Source organism: Heloderma suspectum, chromosome 8, assembly GCF_057233095.1.
Source record: "Heloderma suspectum isolate Gila_16-S chromosome 8, 16-S_ref, whole genome shotgun sequence".
In the NCBI taxonomy this organism is placed as follows: domain Eukaryota; kingdom Metazoa; phylum Chordata; class Lepidosauria; order Squamata; family Helodermatidae; genus Heloderma; species Heloderma suspectum.
This window is the reverse complement of record NC_139465.1, coordinates 12,736,119-12,751,563: the sequence shown is the minus strand read 5'-3', so window position 1 is coordinate 12,751,563 and position 15,445 is coordinate 12,736,119. Positions and strand designations below refer to the sequence as shown.

Below are 15,445 nucleotides of genomic sequence, written 5' to 3'. Positions count from 1 at the left end.
TGACCTTGTGGATGGACCTAGGATAAATATAATGATAATGCAGCTAATCAGGTCCACATTGCTAAGATGGCTCCACACAGCATCGCCAGATATGCTACTGCAAACATCAACGGCACATCACAGACCTGTTTCCAAAACAGGGATCAGCGGGTCTCTTTAGGCATGGCACCCTAAAGGCAACTTGGTTACTGTCAGCATAACCCTTCATTCCTAATGTTTGGCAATACGTTTACATCATGGGATCACAACTGCACTAAGGCAGTTGGCCTTGCCTCGTTTGATCTTTACAGAATGTCACCCTCGCTAGATCAGTGCTACCTGTTCTGCATTTATCACTACCCCAGTGCATTATTTATAAGACTGGTTTCTAGTCTATGGCAGCCTTCCCCAACCTGATGCGCTCCAGATGGTTTGGACTACAATTCTCAGCATCCCTGACTACTGGGCATGCTGGCTGGGGCTGATGGGAGTTGAAGTCCAATTCATCTGGAAGCCACCAGGCTAGGAAAGCCTGGCCTAAGGTCAATGCCGGCCCAAGATATTTTGCCGCCTGAAGTGGAGCACAAATCCCCTATCCTGCTAGGGCCAACACTGAAAACATCTTGGTGAACCATTCAGACATCAGTTCTTAGCTTCATCCATCCTTCTCCCTGCTGCCCCCTCCCCATTGCACTGCATGAAGCAGGTTGCTTCACCCTGCTGCAAAGCAGGACCGGCCCTGCCTATGCTCAGGGTACAAAGCTCCACCTGGGTGTCCTGTGCACGCATGTGGCTTTTTGGGTCTCCCTTCTGGCAGCAGGCCCCCTGCACATCCTCCCCCACAAGGCCTTGAGTAGCACTGCATGCATGCACAACTAGGATTCTCTGGATTCTGGCCTGTGCAGACTTAGTGCCCATGGAGACCTTGGTGCCTGCTAGGTTCCCTGAACCTCCTGATTTTTATTTCTGAAGATTTAAAACAATACATTATTTTTTTAAAAAATAGCAACAGGGAGGCCTGCACAGTGAAAGGCTGCCTTCCAGCGCCATCTTTGTTCAGGTTCAAAAGAGTGTGTTTTGGAGCTCAGGAAAGACAGATATACAAGCCAGAGCATTCAAAAACAGGTGGAACTACCACACCTGAAACAAAATATCTGGAACAGGGCAACAGTGTGCAGAAGTTACCTCATTTTAAAATGTGGTTTGCCATGGAGTGATAAAATGATTTTTTAAACAAAGGATTAGCATGCTACAAAAAAAACCTGTTCAACATCAGTTCAAATAAGATTTTTGAAGTGCTAAACTGAATAATAAAATGAGGGGCTGTTTCTTTTTGGAAGAAAAGTTATAATAAAGCTGAAAAGGCACATTCCTTTTTTCAAGTTTGAACTACTAAGTAATAAATTTAGAGACCTAGGATTAAGTCACTGAGCTTTTTTATAATGCCTGGAAACAGGAATGCTGCTATAATAAACCAAGTTGGCCGATAACAATTTCACTCCCACTTGCAGTCATCAGACACTCAAACATACAGAATGGATAGAGTGCAGTCAAATAAATAGCAACGTTACTGACACCAACAGCTGGATGAGTTCCTACCTGGCAATTAAAAAATAAATAGATTGGTGCCTGGAGCAGTATTTTGTGTTCCAAGGACGCACACAAGTTTAACTATAAACTACCTTATTGGGAATGTCTGAATGTTGGCTTTTGTGCAGTCCTATGGGTTCTTTAATCCACAGATGTTTTCTGTATTTTACTGCATGACAACGCGCCATCAAAATTTATTACTGCCTGGCATAACGAACAGCACTCATCTGCTTATATGCAACACTCTAGCATTACATATAAAAATTATTTGGACGTACAATTTGCCAAGCACTGGAACAACTGATGCTTCTCTGTTTGCTTGCCTTGTTATCCTTATTCTACAAATCCTGGGTAGGAAGATTTAAATTACAAATAGCTCAAGTTGGGTACCGTTCTTGTGAATATGATGGAGGCCCATCTACTCCCTGATGGCCCAAGTTCTGCTTATTCTTATCTAATGGGTCTGAGAATAATAATAAAATGAACTGAACTGAACTACTTATTCTTAACAGAATTCTTATGCTGCAATTAAGTGTTGGAGGATATGCATCAGCCTTTTCTCAAACTGTGAAACCTTAAGTCTAAAAAAAAAAGTTAGTAATTTTGGGGTCTCTTTTGCCTTTTGTCTGGTTCTGTTGTTTTCTGCTGCCTCGTTTTCAAATGTATCCCTGCAACAAAATGGAATGAAAACTGGGATTCCTATGACTGTAATGTGCTGTCGTGTTCTGGTCTAAAGCAGGAGCCCAAGTGGCTCGGTGCAGAGAGGCCAGCCAGATGTTGCAGCACCTAGGAGAGCTCCTAGTGAGCAAATTGCTCTGCCGAGACTCAAGCCCTTTCTGCTTCAGTCCAGAAGCCCCATTTCAGACTCCACCCTTTCCTATGAAGTGGAAAGCCTGAAAGGGACAGTTCTATGGCCTGGGGCACAGCAGTCCTCCATCTCTCCAAGAGCTCATGCCTGGCGTGCTGCTGGCATTGGTGCGCTGGCTCTGTGGAACATGCAGCTCCTGGAGGTGGGCCCAGTGCAGGAGAAAGGCGTGGAGGTTGCAGCTGTTGGTCCAGGCTTGATGGTCTTGTGGGGCTCAGGTCCAGTGCCTCCTCTGTTGGCACCACTGGTTCCCTGACTTCTGAGTCCATGTCCAGGTGACTGCTAGACTTGGGGGTCATGACCAGGGCTCCGGAAGGCTAGATGTTACTACTTTGCCTACCCTGACCTAATCAACCAAGTCTAAAATGTTCCAGGGGTCTGGAATTGGGGTGCTTTGGTCTGTTTGCACATAAGAGCGCAACAACACCTTGAATGTGGTTTGGTAGTTCATAGGCAGCCAGTACAGTTGTTTTAACAAAGGTGCAATATACGGGGGGGGGGGGAGGGAGAGCGAGCTAAGCATCCTAGCTGCTGCATTCTGCACTAGCTGCAGCTTCCAAACCAGGTGCACAGGTAGCTCTACACAGAGTGCAATACAGCAGCCTAATCATGAGTTTAGCAGTGTATGAATCATAGTAGCTCAGCTACCCCTGTTTACAAAATGCCTATTAGATATCTTCAACAGGAATTGCTTAAAAGAATAATAAGATGCACAGACAGACATGTATCTGGGGGACTTGGAATCATAACAAAATACAAATTGAATGAATCCATACCATGGCTACAATTGTAGGAGATCCACTGCCCGCTTCTGGGTTTTGGAAGTGATACCGGAGTTTCACCTAGGAAACTGGAGAGCTTGCACTCTACAAATAGCCTTTTTATTGTGTTATCCATTGCAATCTGGGAGTCTGAGAGACTGAGTGATACTATTTCAATCCGGATTTTTTCAGCAGACTGTTTAAAAACACAAAAAACAAGCATATACTTCTTGTAACTCCAAAGTGTCACAACAAACATGCAGATCATACAAGATGTTTTGGATGATAAAACATGACTGGCAGTTTATGACAGAGTTACAATGAGGTCCTAAGACCCCAGGGTTTGTAGTCAACACTGTCATTACAACAGGTGAAGGCTTTATATTTTATGCTGAAAATTCTCTTTCCCAGCCATGCTGCCTGGGAACCTTTTAACTAGAGATGCTGAGCATTGACCTTGGGACCTTATATGTGCAAGGTATGTGCTCAGCCATTGACCCAGTGTGTGGCTGCTGTGAAAAAGGCATATTCCATGTTAGGCATAATTAGGAACGACATCATAAATAAAACTCTGATATTATACTCCCCTTATACAAATCTATTGTGAGACCACACTTGGAATACTGTGTACAATTCTGGTCACTGCACCGAAGTAAGAATATTGTAGAGTTGGAAAAAGTGCAGAAAAGGGCAAATAAATTGATCAAGAAGCTGGAGGAATTTTCTTATGTGGAAAGCTTACAGTGGGCTGATTTGCACAATCCAACAAGCTTGTTTAAATTGGCGGTGCATGCCATTAGCCTAATAACTGCCCAGCTTGTCATGTCATCCGAACCCAGGCGGCATGGCTTGTTAGAGGGGGAAACAACCCTCAGATAAACCAAATAAATAACTCAAATAAGCCATAGTGACTTGTTTAGATTGTGTAAACCATGTCAATGTCTGGGACTGTTTGGCTTAGAAAAAAGGGTGAGTAGGGGAGACATGATAGAGATGTACAAAATTACGTATGGTGTGGAGAAAGTGGTTAGGGAGACATTTTTCTCCCCCTACTGTAATACTGTGTAAGAATGTAAGAAGAGCCATGCTAGATCAGACCAAGGGTCCATCTAGTCCAGCATTCTGTTCGTACAGTGGCCAATCAGCTGCCCATGGAAAACCCACAAGCAGGACATGAGTGCAACAGCACCTTCCTGCCCGTGTTCCCCAGCAACTGGTGTGCATAGGCATACTGGAGGTAGCATATACCTATCAGGACTCGTAGTCATTGATAGCCTTCTCCTCCATGAATTTGTCCAATCCCCTTTTAAAGCCTTCCAAATTAGTGGCCATCACTACATCTTTTGGAAGTGAATTCCATGGTTTAACTATGTGCTCTGTGAAGAAATCCTTCCTTTTATCTGTCCTGAATCTTCTACCAGTCAGCTTCATGGGATGACGCCTTTGGGTTCTAGTATTACGAAAGGGGGAGAAAAATGTTTCCCTATTCACTTTCTCCACACTATGCATAATTTTGTATTCTTCTAAATGTCTTCCCTTACTTGCCTTTTTTCTAAACTAAACAATTCCAGATGCTGTAGCCTTTCCTCATAGACTAGAACCTACTAGAACCTCGGGTCATCCCATGAAGCTGATGGACGGGAAATTCGGGACAGATACACACAGCAAATGGTTAAACGATGGAATTTGCTACCGCAGGATATAGTGATGGCCACCAACGTGAATGGTTTTCAAAGAGGTTGGACAAATTCATGGAGGTTAGGGCTATTGATGGCCGCTAATTACAATGGCTACGTACACCAGTTGCTGGGGAACATGAGTGGGAGGCTGCTATTACACTCATGTCCTACTTGTGGGTTTCCCAAAAGCAGCTGAACCAGATGGACCCTGTGTGAACAAGATGCTGGACTAGAGGGACCCTTGGTTGGATCCAGCAGGGCTCTTCCTATGTCTCTATGAGCTACGGTTCCACAGCACTTGCACAAGCATGAAGATGATTGTATCACATCTGAAGACAGTTTGCTGGGCCATATGTACTAAATATCCATGCTTTTGCTTAAGGTCGCCCCCTCTGCCATGCTTTGCCAGTTAGCTGCCATTCAATTTGCCACTCATCACTACCTAATCCACTAAACAAAACCACATCCCAGTTTACTGTTGAAGAAATTATTTCATTTTGATTCCTTCAATTACCTCCTCCAAACCGTGGTCTAGTACAACTGGTATTTTCACACATGTTGGTTGTCATCATAAACACACTACTCTGCAGATATCCCTTAATGATTTTAAATGGGATACAGCGCATACAAATAATTTTTAATCAGCTAGCTCAGACATGACATGCATGAGTCTGCTCCCCCCACCCTCCATCTGGCACAGCTGTAATGGGCTGGAAGCCTCCATTTTAGTTTTCAATGCACCCACAGAGTCACTTTGTCCAAATCAGAAACTGTAATTAGTTTTAACGAATACTTAACCCCAAAAGCCAGTATTTAGCAAATACTTAACCATGGTTTGATCTTGGCTTGTTTAGACATCCTATAGTTTAAACTACACACAGTTTGTCTTAGTTTAGATAAAAAGTGATTAGCTTCAAATGGAACCGGATGCATCCAATCTTCTTGCGGCTTTGCCAGAGAAGGAGAGGGAGGTGGCCACACACAAGCTCAAGGCTTGTTCATGTAGCAATAAACTATGGTTAAGTGTTATGCCTGAATGCAGTGGATGTGTCCAAAATGAACCACAAGGTCAGTTTCCTTTACAGTTTCCATCGGGCACGAATACATCCGTGCACATCCATATGCTTGAAAGGCCTGTAATTCTAAGCATATAATCCACATGTTTGAGAATTTCAGCCAATTGTGGTTCCTTGGTGTGTCCAACACATATCCCAAGCATTTGGGAACATACATCTCTCTTTCATACCAATAGGTTTTCCTGTTCCAGTCCTCAATGGTGAATGAACTCTGGTTGCCTTTGAGATCGCTGGGTTTTCCTGGATGTAGTAAAACAATTCATTTTGCAGTGGGTATGTTAACAGAAGAGCTTCACCATGTGAAGATTGCAGGGAAAAGTCACATCATGGCGACTTTTCCCTGTGTCAAAAATGTGCATGCAAACTGAACTGTATCCAACTGTGTTTATGGTTTGAAATGCACTGTGCCCTTATTTGAAAGGGGATGCATGTCAAATATTAACAGGATAGCACACAAACATTCTCCTGAATAAGTCACTGGTTTCAAAGAACGCATAACCACTGTGATTTCAAAATTAGACTACAAAGAAGAACATTCAAAAGAAGAGATTCTGCTCTTCAAAGACCAAACCAAGCACCTTGCAGATCTCAACTGTCAAGTTCTTCTTAACTTTTCTCTTTATGCTTCATCCTCTGCATTAAAGTCTATTTCACCAGCGTGGAATCTGAAGGCTTTTTGGTTGTAAATTCAAATCACTAACCTTGCAGTAATACAGAATTAAAATAACAAAAAAGGGAGTTCAGCTTTTGAGAAGTTGGCATTCAAACCGCAAATCAATACAATATTCAAGTTCAACATGGCAATGGATGTGTTTTTTGAAAGTATCTTCTATAATTAATCAATTGAAAAGCCCCCAATATCCCACAGTAAATAAATATATATCCTTCATAAAGAACAATGCTCACTGCTGTCAACCTCCTTCAATATTTTATGAAATAACTTTACCCCCACCCCTTTCAAAAGGCATTTTCTTTTATTATGTATCCTAAGACACCTTAACTAAAAACCCAAATCTGAATATTTCAATAAGGTTGTTTTATTATTCAGTAGATTCATGGAAATTTTACTAGGATGACAGAGAAAATTCCACACCATTCTGTCTCTGCTAATACAGGTACACGGCTTCAGCTGGCAATATTACTAGGATTAGCATAGTATGATGAAATATTTAAAGGAATTCTTTTTCTAAAAACCTAATAAATCAAATGACTGCCAAATGTCATTAAAGTGATGGTCTTTGACTTGAATATGCTTTTCATATTCAAATTTGAAAAGAAAGAGATGAAAGCCTGGAAAGGTTACTCAGTTTCAACTAATAACCTCAAGCACTCTACATTCACATGCATAAAAAATGAAATTGCCTCTATTGTCTAATTTTACTTTAGAAACAAACTGCTTCCACTGTACAGATATATTAGAAGTATTTTTAAGTGATATTCAGAGTAATTTCCCTTCCAAATATTTAACTGGGCTGTCAAAACCCGCTCGTGCCTATATGGCAGTTTGCAAATGAAGTCCAAATGTAGGATGTATATGTAACAGAGCCTCTTAACACTTGATGGAGGAAAAAAAAAGGTACTTATTTTATGTTAAGCAAAGAAAGAGCTTGTAGTGGAGAAGCAGGCAAGGCAGATGGATAAACAGATTCCATAGGGTTGGATGGCATGTCCCAACAAAGTATCTGTCAGGTAAATTTTGACCATGATCTCAAGGGCCCCTTTTCAGCAGGGTAGGCATGGTCAGGCAGCAACCAGGGGGCCACACCCCAGTAGGTGGACAGTGACAAGAGTATCCTGGAGTTGCTCCACCTCTTCACCACTGCAACCTGCTTGTTCACCCACCTGTCTCTCTCTGGCCCAGACAACGATGGTGGTGGTGAGGTGGAGGAGCTGCAGATGTCACTGCCCGTCCAGCAAGCGAGCAAGTTGTAGCCATGATAAGAAAGAAGATGAGGAGCGACAGCAACTAGTGATAATGGTGATGAGAAGATAGACTTACTGAGGAAGGGGGGCATTGAGGGTTTCTTGCCCAAAGACCCTTAAAAACCTGGAGCCAGCACCTCCAGGAATTTGTCCAATCCCTTTTTAAAGCCATCCAAAGTGGTGGTCAACACTACATCTTGTGGTAGCTAATTCCATAGTTTAACTGTGCGCTGTGTGAAGAAGTCCTTCCTTTTATCTGTCCTGAATCTCCCACCACTCAGCTGCATGGGATGACCCCTTTGGGTTCTAGTATTACGAGAGAGGGAGAAAAATGTCTTTCTATCCACTTTCTCCACACCATGCATCATTTTGTACACCTCTATCATGTCTTCCCTTACTCACCACATTAAATTAGGTGTAATAAGCTTTTAAAAAAAGACCTGGATAATTAAAAAGGTTCTCAACTGGTGCTGGAATAATATATTTGACACCAGGCAAGCTTCCACAGGGGAGAGCATAGTATAGATGCAGAACCATGTTTTCCACTCACCAAACCGCAAATGGAGGGGGCAGACAGAGAAGGGCCATAGTTGGTACATGTCTACTGAGAAACAAGCCCCACTGAGTTCAGAAAGACTTGTTCCCAGTTAAGTGTGTATAGCAGCCTTCCCCAAAATGGTGCCCTCCAGATGTTTGGGACGTCAACGCCCATCAGGCCCAGTTAGCATGCTCAATGGCCAGGAATGCTGGGAATTGTAGTCCAAAACATCTGGAAGGCACGAGGTTGGAGAAGGGTTGTGTACAGAATTACAACCTAAAGGACTCGGCTTGTTCCTGCTCCCAGCTGCAGTCACCTTGCTTCACCTTGACCTAACCTGCTCAGCCTCTTCCTCCTTGAACCTTACAACTTCCCCATCCCTGCTCATAGGGCAGGAGCCCCACTTGACATGTAGCAGCTAAGAAAAGGCATTTGTCAAATTATCACCAAAGAGCTTTTGAATGATAAAGGATTAAATGATAACTCCATAGTTCCTTTCTTTTTAGTGTGGCTGTGCCTGAGCCAAGTGTCCTACCCAAGCATCCTCTGTAGAGAAGGGACATATCTTGGGGGGCACCTGTCCCCAGGACAAACCAGGGAATGATCAAGGAAATGGGGATCTATTAATGTCTCACATCAAGAGTTACAAGAATTACAATTACACCACTGTAGAATGGGAGGTGGGAAAGAAAATTCTTTACGGGAACGCACTGTTCAATGCCAGTCCAGGAGAGCATTTTAAAAAGGATGATTTTAGTAGTCGATTTTCAACAAATGTTTTACATTAGTTTACCCCCCCCCCCCCCCAGCTTGTGTCGTGATCTGTTTTGCTCACCTTTAGGCTAGGTGGATCAGGCAGGTTTTAGAAGTCTAAACAACCCCCCTTAAAAGAACAACGAAAAAAGGCAAATGCTGGTTCCCCACAAGCAAGACCTCCACTTTTTATTTGTTTTACCTTGCTTTTTCTTTTTCTTTTGCAACATATGGTTCTCTACAGTAGAAACACAGCCACCTGGAAAGTCTAGCTTGTGCTCTTTCAAGAACGCCTGATGTCAAAATTAATTAAGAACCCTAAGATCTTAATTTAAGGAAAGTGATTGTGACAGTTTTCACTAAACTGCTATTAGTGCAAGAAAAGCACAAAAAGACTATCTATAATGAAGGAGAAAAGATGTAAACACACCTAGAGGAAAATGAGACCACCATTGAATAAATTGGTTTTGCTAAGATTTGCCTTGTGGGCACATTTGAAGATAACTTGAGAGCTGACAGCAGTAAAATTTTATTGTGATAATTGAAAGTTATATTATTACTCAAAAACGATCAAGTGCAGAGGTGGGGGGATGAGAACAAGCAACTGTTAATTTTATTTCCAGTTTAGGCTTTGCACAAGCAAATGCAAATTTCCAGTTCTGATGTCTACTTCGAGGGTCTGTAACAAGGCTTTTAATCAATGTATTATACATCCAATTGATAATGTTAACTTCTGATTATTCAAATGTATGAAATATTCATAAAGAACCGTCCAAAGTTTTATATTTCCCTGATTTTTTCCCTCCCCCTTCAATTAATTATCATGCCTAGAAGCTTTTTTAGCAAAAGCACCAGTCATCATCTTGACTCAACCTGACAAGCTAGCAAGGCCCAATTACGTTGGCACTCTGTGGCACTTTGATGTAGTGGAAACGAAAAGAGATAGGGGCAAATTGTATAGCACATTATGTTAATGACATGATTTAATCCAGCCACTAAACTTTATGTAGCCTGTTAAAAAAGATGCTAACACTAATTACGCCACTTTGGAAAGGAAAAAGAAGGGGACAGGCATTTCCTACCGACAAAGCGAAGCTCATAAATGTTGTAAATGCAATGAAACAAAATGAAGTAATCTATGATTAATTATACATAACAGAGAAGAAGAAAAAGGAGGAAAAAAAGTGAGTTGTATAGCTAAATCCTGGGGGGAAAAAGTGATAAGATCCCTTTTATTATCAACATATCTAAGAAATAACCATGGACTGTCTGATTTGCAACCTGTAAAAAAGGAACAGCATAATCTTAAGTGGCTGAAACAATGTAGTGTGCGGTTTGAGATTCATGGGGATAATTAGCAAAGCAATCTTTAAATAAAATCAGAAGTTGTGTTTACAGTGTCTGGATAGCTGTGGGGATATTTATCTCACTGATGAAAAAGAAGTTGGATCTTGAACAAGAGATTCTGCTTCAGTTTTTTTCTAAAACTAGGCATTTCTGGAGTAATTAATGTAAAGATTCTGATCCTAGCTGTGATAGCATAAGCCTCACTGAAATACGCAGGTTGGGCCTGCAAATCAAGCAGTGGATATTGCAAACACTTTGGCAAGTGGCCACAACCACAGCAACTTCAATGAAAGGGCCATAGCTCAGCGACACAGCACATTTACGCTCAGATATTTCTGCTTTAAAAACACACACCAAAGGTCTCGGGAAGCTGTTTATAATTTTTAAATATTGATGATATTTTAAAATGTTTTTATAACGGCTATATGCCACCTTGGGAAAACTTCTATGTTTTGTTTTCAAGGGTGGCATAGAAATCGTTGAAATAAATAAATAAAATATCCTTTAAATAGACTAGGTAGTGGGATAACAATTGCATCTGGAATATTACAGTTCCAGCGTATACAAAGAACGACTGGGATGGGGATATTAGGCCCATTTTAAGAGACCTCTTCAGCTCAATGAGGTTTGCTTCCAAATTGAGTCTGAAGTTAAGCATGCTTAAGTCCTATTGATTTCAAAAGAGAGAGCTGAAGCATGTTTCTAATATTGACTTATTGAGATCAGTGAGACTTAGAAGTGGTTAACTTTGGCTGGATTATCCCCATTAATTTGAAGCAACCCTCATGAGTTCAAGGGGACTTACTTTCATGTAATAGTCCTAGTCCATCAGTTGCTTAAATGCGAGTAAGCTCCAGTGCATGCAAGGCCTTCTCCACCCACATCAATGTGAACTGAACAAAGTTGTTTGCCTTAACTTATGCCCAAGGAGATATGGTCAAATAATTATCACCAGCTAGTTTAATAGATGCCATGAGCATAGGATTCCTGCTACATCTTTGTATGCTGCTTTGCCTCTGACACTGAAGTAAGCGGGGCTCATGAAGCTCTTTTGGATGCTGGACTGTGCCCCCTGGCACAGTTGCTACATTTCATTGTGAGCAGATCACAGGAGAAAAAGAGAAATAAAAAGATCCTCATGCTAACCCTTTTAAAGCTGCAGGATATTTTAAGCCTTCTTAAATCATTCTGGTTATAACAGAGTACAACAACACTAGAGATTTGTAGACCCATCTGCATTTTTGCAGGGCTCATTGGCGATGAGTAATTTTCCTATTTGGCTCACATTGTTACAGCTTAAAAGAATTTGATGGCACTGAATATGCCGTTAATCATAATATAGTTCCACCTATTAAAATAATTTCTCTTTCTCTGGTTTGGATAGGTGGCAGCATTTCAAAATCCTTGGGAGGAATGATGAATAGATAAGAAGCCAATCAAGCACAAAACATTGCTTAATGTAGCTGGCTACATTCTAAGATGTTGCACATGCGTTACTTTTTAAGCCAGTGCTTGAACGCTATAATCAGTTTGGTATTGATTAATGTATGGTCACTAAAAAAAAATAATCAAGCCCAGATTTTAAAAGAAGACATAATAGCATGAAATGAGTTAACTGACACAATACCTTCAACCAAACAAGAACACACACACTACTGAAATTCTGTTCTCAAGCAGGATTTACAAATTACTATTTGAAGCTGCACATCCTTCTTGTTACTTTTGAGCATTGGTGCGGAAGGTGTGGTCCTCCAGATGTTGCTGGACTTCACCTCCTATCATCCCTGACCATTGGCCATGCTGGCTGAGGCTGATGGGAATTGTAACACTTGGAGGACCACAGGTTTCCTACCCCTGTTATAGAGCAACATCACTGGGGGTTGCCAGGTGGGGGACAACCACTTAAAAATAAAAAAAGGATTTGTGAAAATCCCACCCCACTCCCACCCTATAAAATAACTAACCTGATTAAGGCTCGTGGACACTGAGGTTGGAACAATACAGTCATCACTATCTATTACAGATTCAACAGCATCAGTTGTCTGTCTATCATCTTGTTCTGTTGCAAAAGACATTTGGAATTTATTTTGTTTTATTTACACAAAATATAAATACACAGTGCTAAGTCCAGCTGAGATTGTTAAGGGAAGCTGTTAACAGTGTAGTGCAAAAGTGAATGAAAACAGTTGAACATGGCAATGCACAATTGCTCTTTCTCTTCCTTGCAGACAAAACGCGACCCTGGCCAATCAATGATCATTAAATGGTCTGCAGAGTCATCCGATTTCTCTTCAGGGCTCGTTTCGCTTTGATTTGGCACTTGGACGGCTGCAGTATTACCAGTTCTCTCACACTAAGAGATTATTTTAAAAAAACCAGAAGCTTTAGTATGGATCCCTAAACTGCACTGAACTGTGTATATTGACTTTGCTTCGAGTGGATTCAGACAGCTCTGGTCCAGGGACAGCCTGGGCTGCTTCACAAACTGGATGCTACAGCCTGCGCTGGTGTTGCTAAGCCTGGGCCCACGGGGCTCTGGCCTCGACTCTATTTCCCAATGCTCCAGATATATTCCACAGAGCCCTGAGTGTCCACTGGTGCCATTGGAAGGTTCTTTTCTCTCCTTAATTGCCATGTGAGGAGGGGGGGATTTTTTTTAGGGGGGATTGCAGCTAAGAAGGGAAGGGTTAACTCTCCCCTTCCCACATGCTGCAATACCGCACCCCCCAATAAATAAATAAATAAATCCCTGCACAACAATTAAGCTTTAGGGGAAAAGTTTTCTGTTGGTTTGGGATGATCTGAGGAAGGATGCATATATATTAACTCAAGAACGTCCTTTATGTGAGATTATTTGGATGAAAAATTAAGTGGCTGCCTTTGACTCCTGTGAAGTTTAAATAAATCCTAGCACTTATTTCTAAATTTGCATATATAGATATAAATTCACATATGCAGATTTTCAACCCCAATGCAGTGGTCCTCCAGGGAAAGAGAGCGTGCACAGGGATGACCATGCACACCCTTTTCCCCTGCAGCACGGGGTTCTTGCCAGACCGCCATGAAACTGTTTGGTGGACTGGCAGGAGCCGGATGCTCCAGGGAAACACCTTCGGCAGCAGCAGCAGTGGCGGGGGACATTTGGGGGGCTGCAGAAACAGCTACGGAGGGCAACATGCATATTGCCATTCCCCGATTTAAATAGAACTTGAATGGGATTTGTGCCTGCAGTAGAATTTACCTTTGTTTATTCATTTGTTCAAAGTATTTTCAAGCTGCCTTTTTTGGGCTGAAGTGCTAAACAAAGTGATGTACAAAGAGGAATGATACCAGATACAATTAGGCCCGTAAGACAGGTGTACAGTTACTAACAGGAAAACTGCTGTGAATCACACATGGCATTCACATGCTTAAGGAAAGGCTGCTGTGAAGGGATACGCTTTCAAAGCCTTCTTCAAAGCCTGTGCCAAAGGGGCGAAGCGTAAATCACCTGTAAGGGAGTTCCATTATGGTGTGCCCACTACCAAGAAGGTCCTGTCTCTTGTGCTTGCCAACCTAACCACTTTTATTGGGAGGCACACATAGCAGGGCTTCCGAAGCCATACGGGTGAAGGCAATCCTTAAGGTAAACATTTAGGCAAGGGTGCAGAACCCCTTTCAAGCCTAGGCACCAAATTCAATTTTGGAGAAGCTCTCAGGGCTGCATTCCAGTGGTAGGCAGGCCAAAGGCAAAAGGGATGGGCCCAAATACCAAAAATACCAGCATATTTTACCTTAAAGCTCTTTCAGCCGGTAACTAAGCCTTAGGAGAGAGATTTCAACCTTTTGAAATGGGGGAAAAACTGCACAGAAGCTGGGAAAGCACAAAGCAATTGGTGGTTGGTGGAAGGGGGTGGGCCAGGGAAAGGGGTGTGGCCTTCTGGGGAAGCCTGGAGGGCCAGATCAGGAACCCCCAGAAGGCCGGATTTAGCCCCCGGGCCTGACGTTCTGCACCCCTGATTTAAGGCTTGGAAGGTTAACACAAACACTTTTGAATTGGGTCTGGAAATATACTGGTTGCCAACGCAACTGGTACAAAAATGTTTTTTATACATTCAGACTTTCTGGCCCCCATTAGCATCTGGGCAGCCAAATTGTGCACCAACTGAACTGTCTTCAAAAGCAGCCCCACATCAAGGGCATGAGAATGTCTCTCAGCTCACTGCCTGGACAGTGTACATATAATAAAAGAAGAGTGGCTGCGTGATCTGGGATCTTTACATTCTTCACATTGAGCTGCCTCCAACAGCTTTCATCCAGAGATGTGCGATAAGCCACATACTAGCCGCTCGTTGTCTGACACGCCATCTCTTTCTCCCTTTGACATTATGAGTGGCTGCTCTCGGCAGACAAAAGGAGCACGTGCTTTAAAATATTCTTCAGAACAGTGAACTTCTGAAGGAGGAATCTCTCTTGTGAAGAAGAAATATAAAGACATTTTAAAACAGAAGCCAGTTGCCTTTTATATTTCATGGAACTAGGTTGGAGATGGGATTCCTCCCACCCCTCTTTTGACAATTATTACAAAGCTGCAAGTTATTCTTTTAGCGTAACACACGAACTATCCCAACTTGGCTATAGCTGTGAGGGAGATCAAAACAAAGGCCTTTGCTGAAGCTCCTTCTGCTGTCAACAACATATGTTTAATAAGGAGTAAAGCAGACAGACAATGTGTAAGTAGATAATTACCTTCTGGTTCCAATTCCTCAGTAATTTCAGTTTCGTCTCCTGAAGTGGCTGAGCTATGGCCAGCAAACTGACCTTCAGAGAGCTGAGAGAGATCCACGTGTTCCTGTTGAATCTTGGCCACAGATTTGCTTGTTCTGCTGTCTGCTTGTGTTTCTGGTATGGCCTTGAGTAAAATGGGGATAATACACATGTTCATAGATAGCATA

At 42.2% G+C, this 15,445-nt stretch overlaps 1 protein-coding gene across 16 annotated transcripts in view; it reads right to left on the bottom strand.

Annotated features, from left to right (window-relative positions):
- The window catches only part of RPGRIP1L (RPGRIP1 like), a 108,456-nt gene that overhangs the window by 24,008 nt on the left and 69,003 nt on the right, over positions 1–15,445 (bottom strand). For 9 of the 16 annotated variants that reach the window (XR_014784725.1, XR_014784721.1, XM_084812906.1 and 6 more), the window contains 3 exons: positions 15,240–15,402; positions 12,476–12,570; positions 3,211–3,391 (listed from right to left, as the gene is read on the bottom strand). Coding sequence is in view for 11 of the 16 variants with exons in the window: in XM_084812906.1 (XP_084669032.1) it covers positions 3,211–3,391; positions 12,476–12,570; positions 15,240–15,402 (439 nt within the window). In the remaining 5 variants the exon portion in view is untranslated. The other 7 variants (XR_014784722.1, XR_014784723.1, XM_084812907.1 and 4 more) reach the window with 7 other exon arrangements.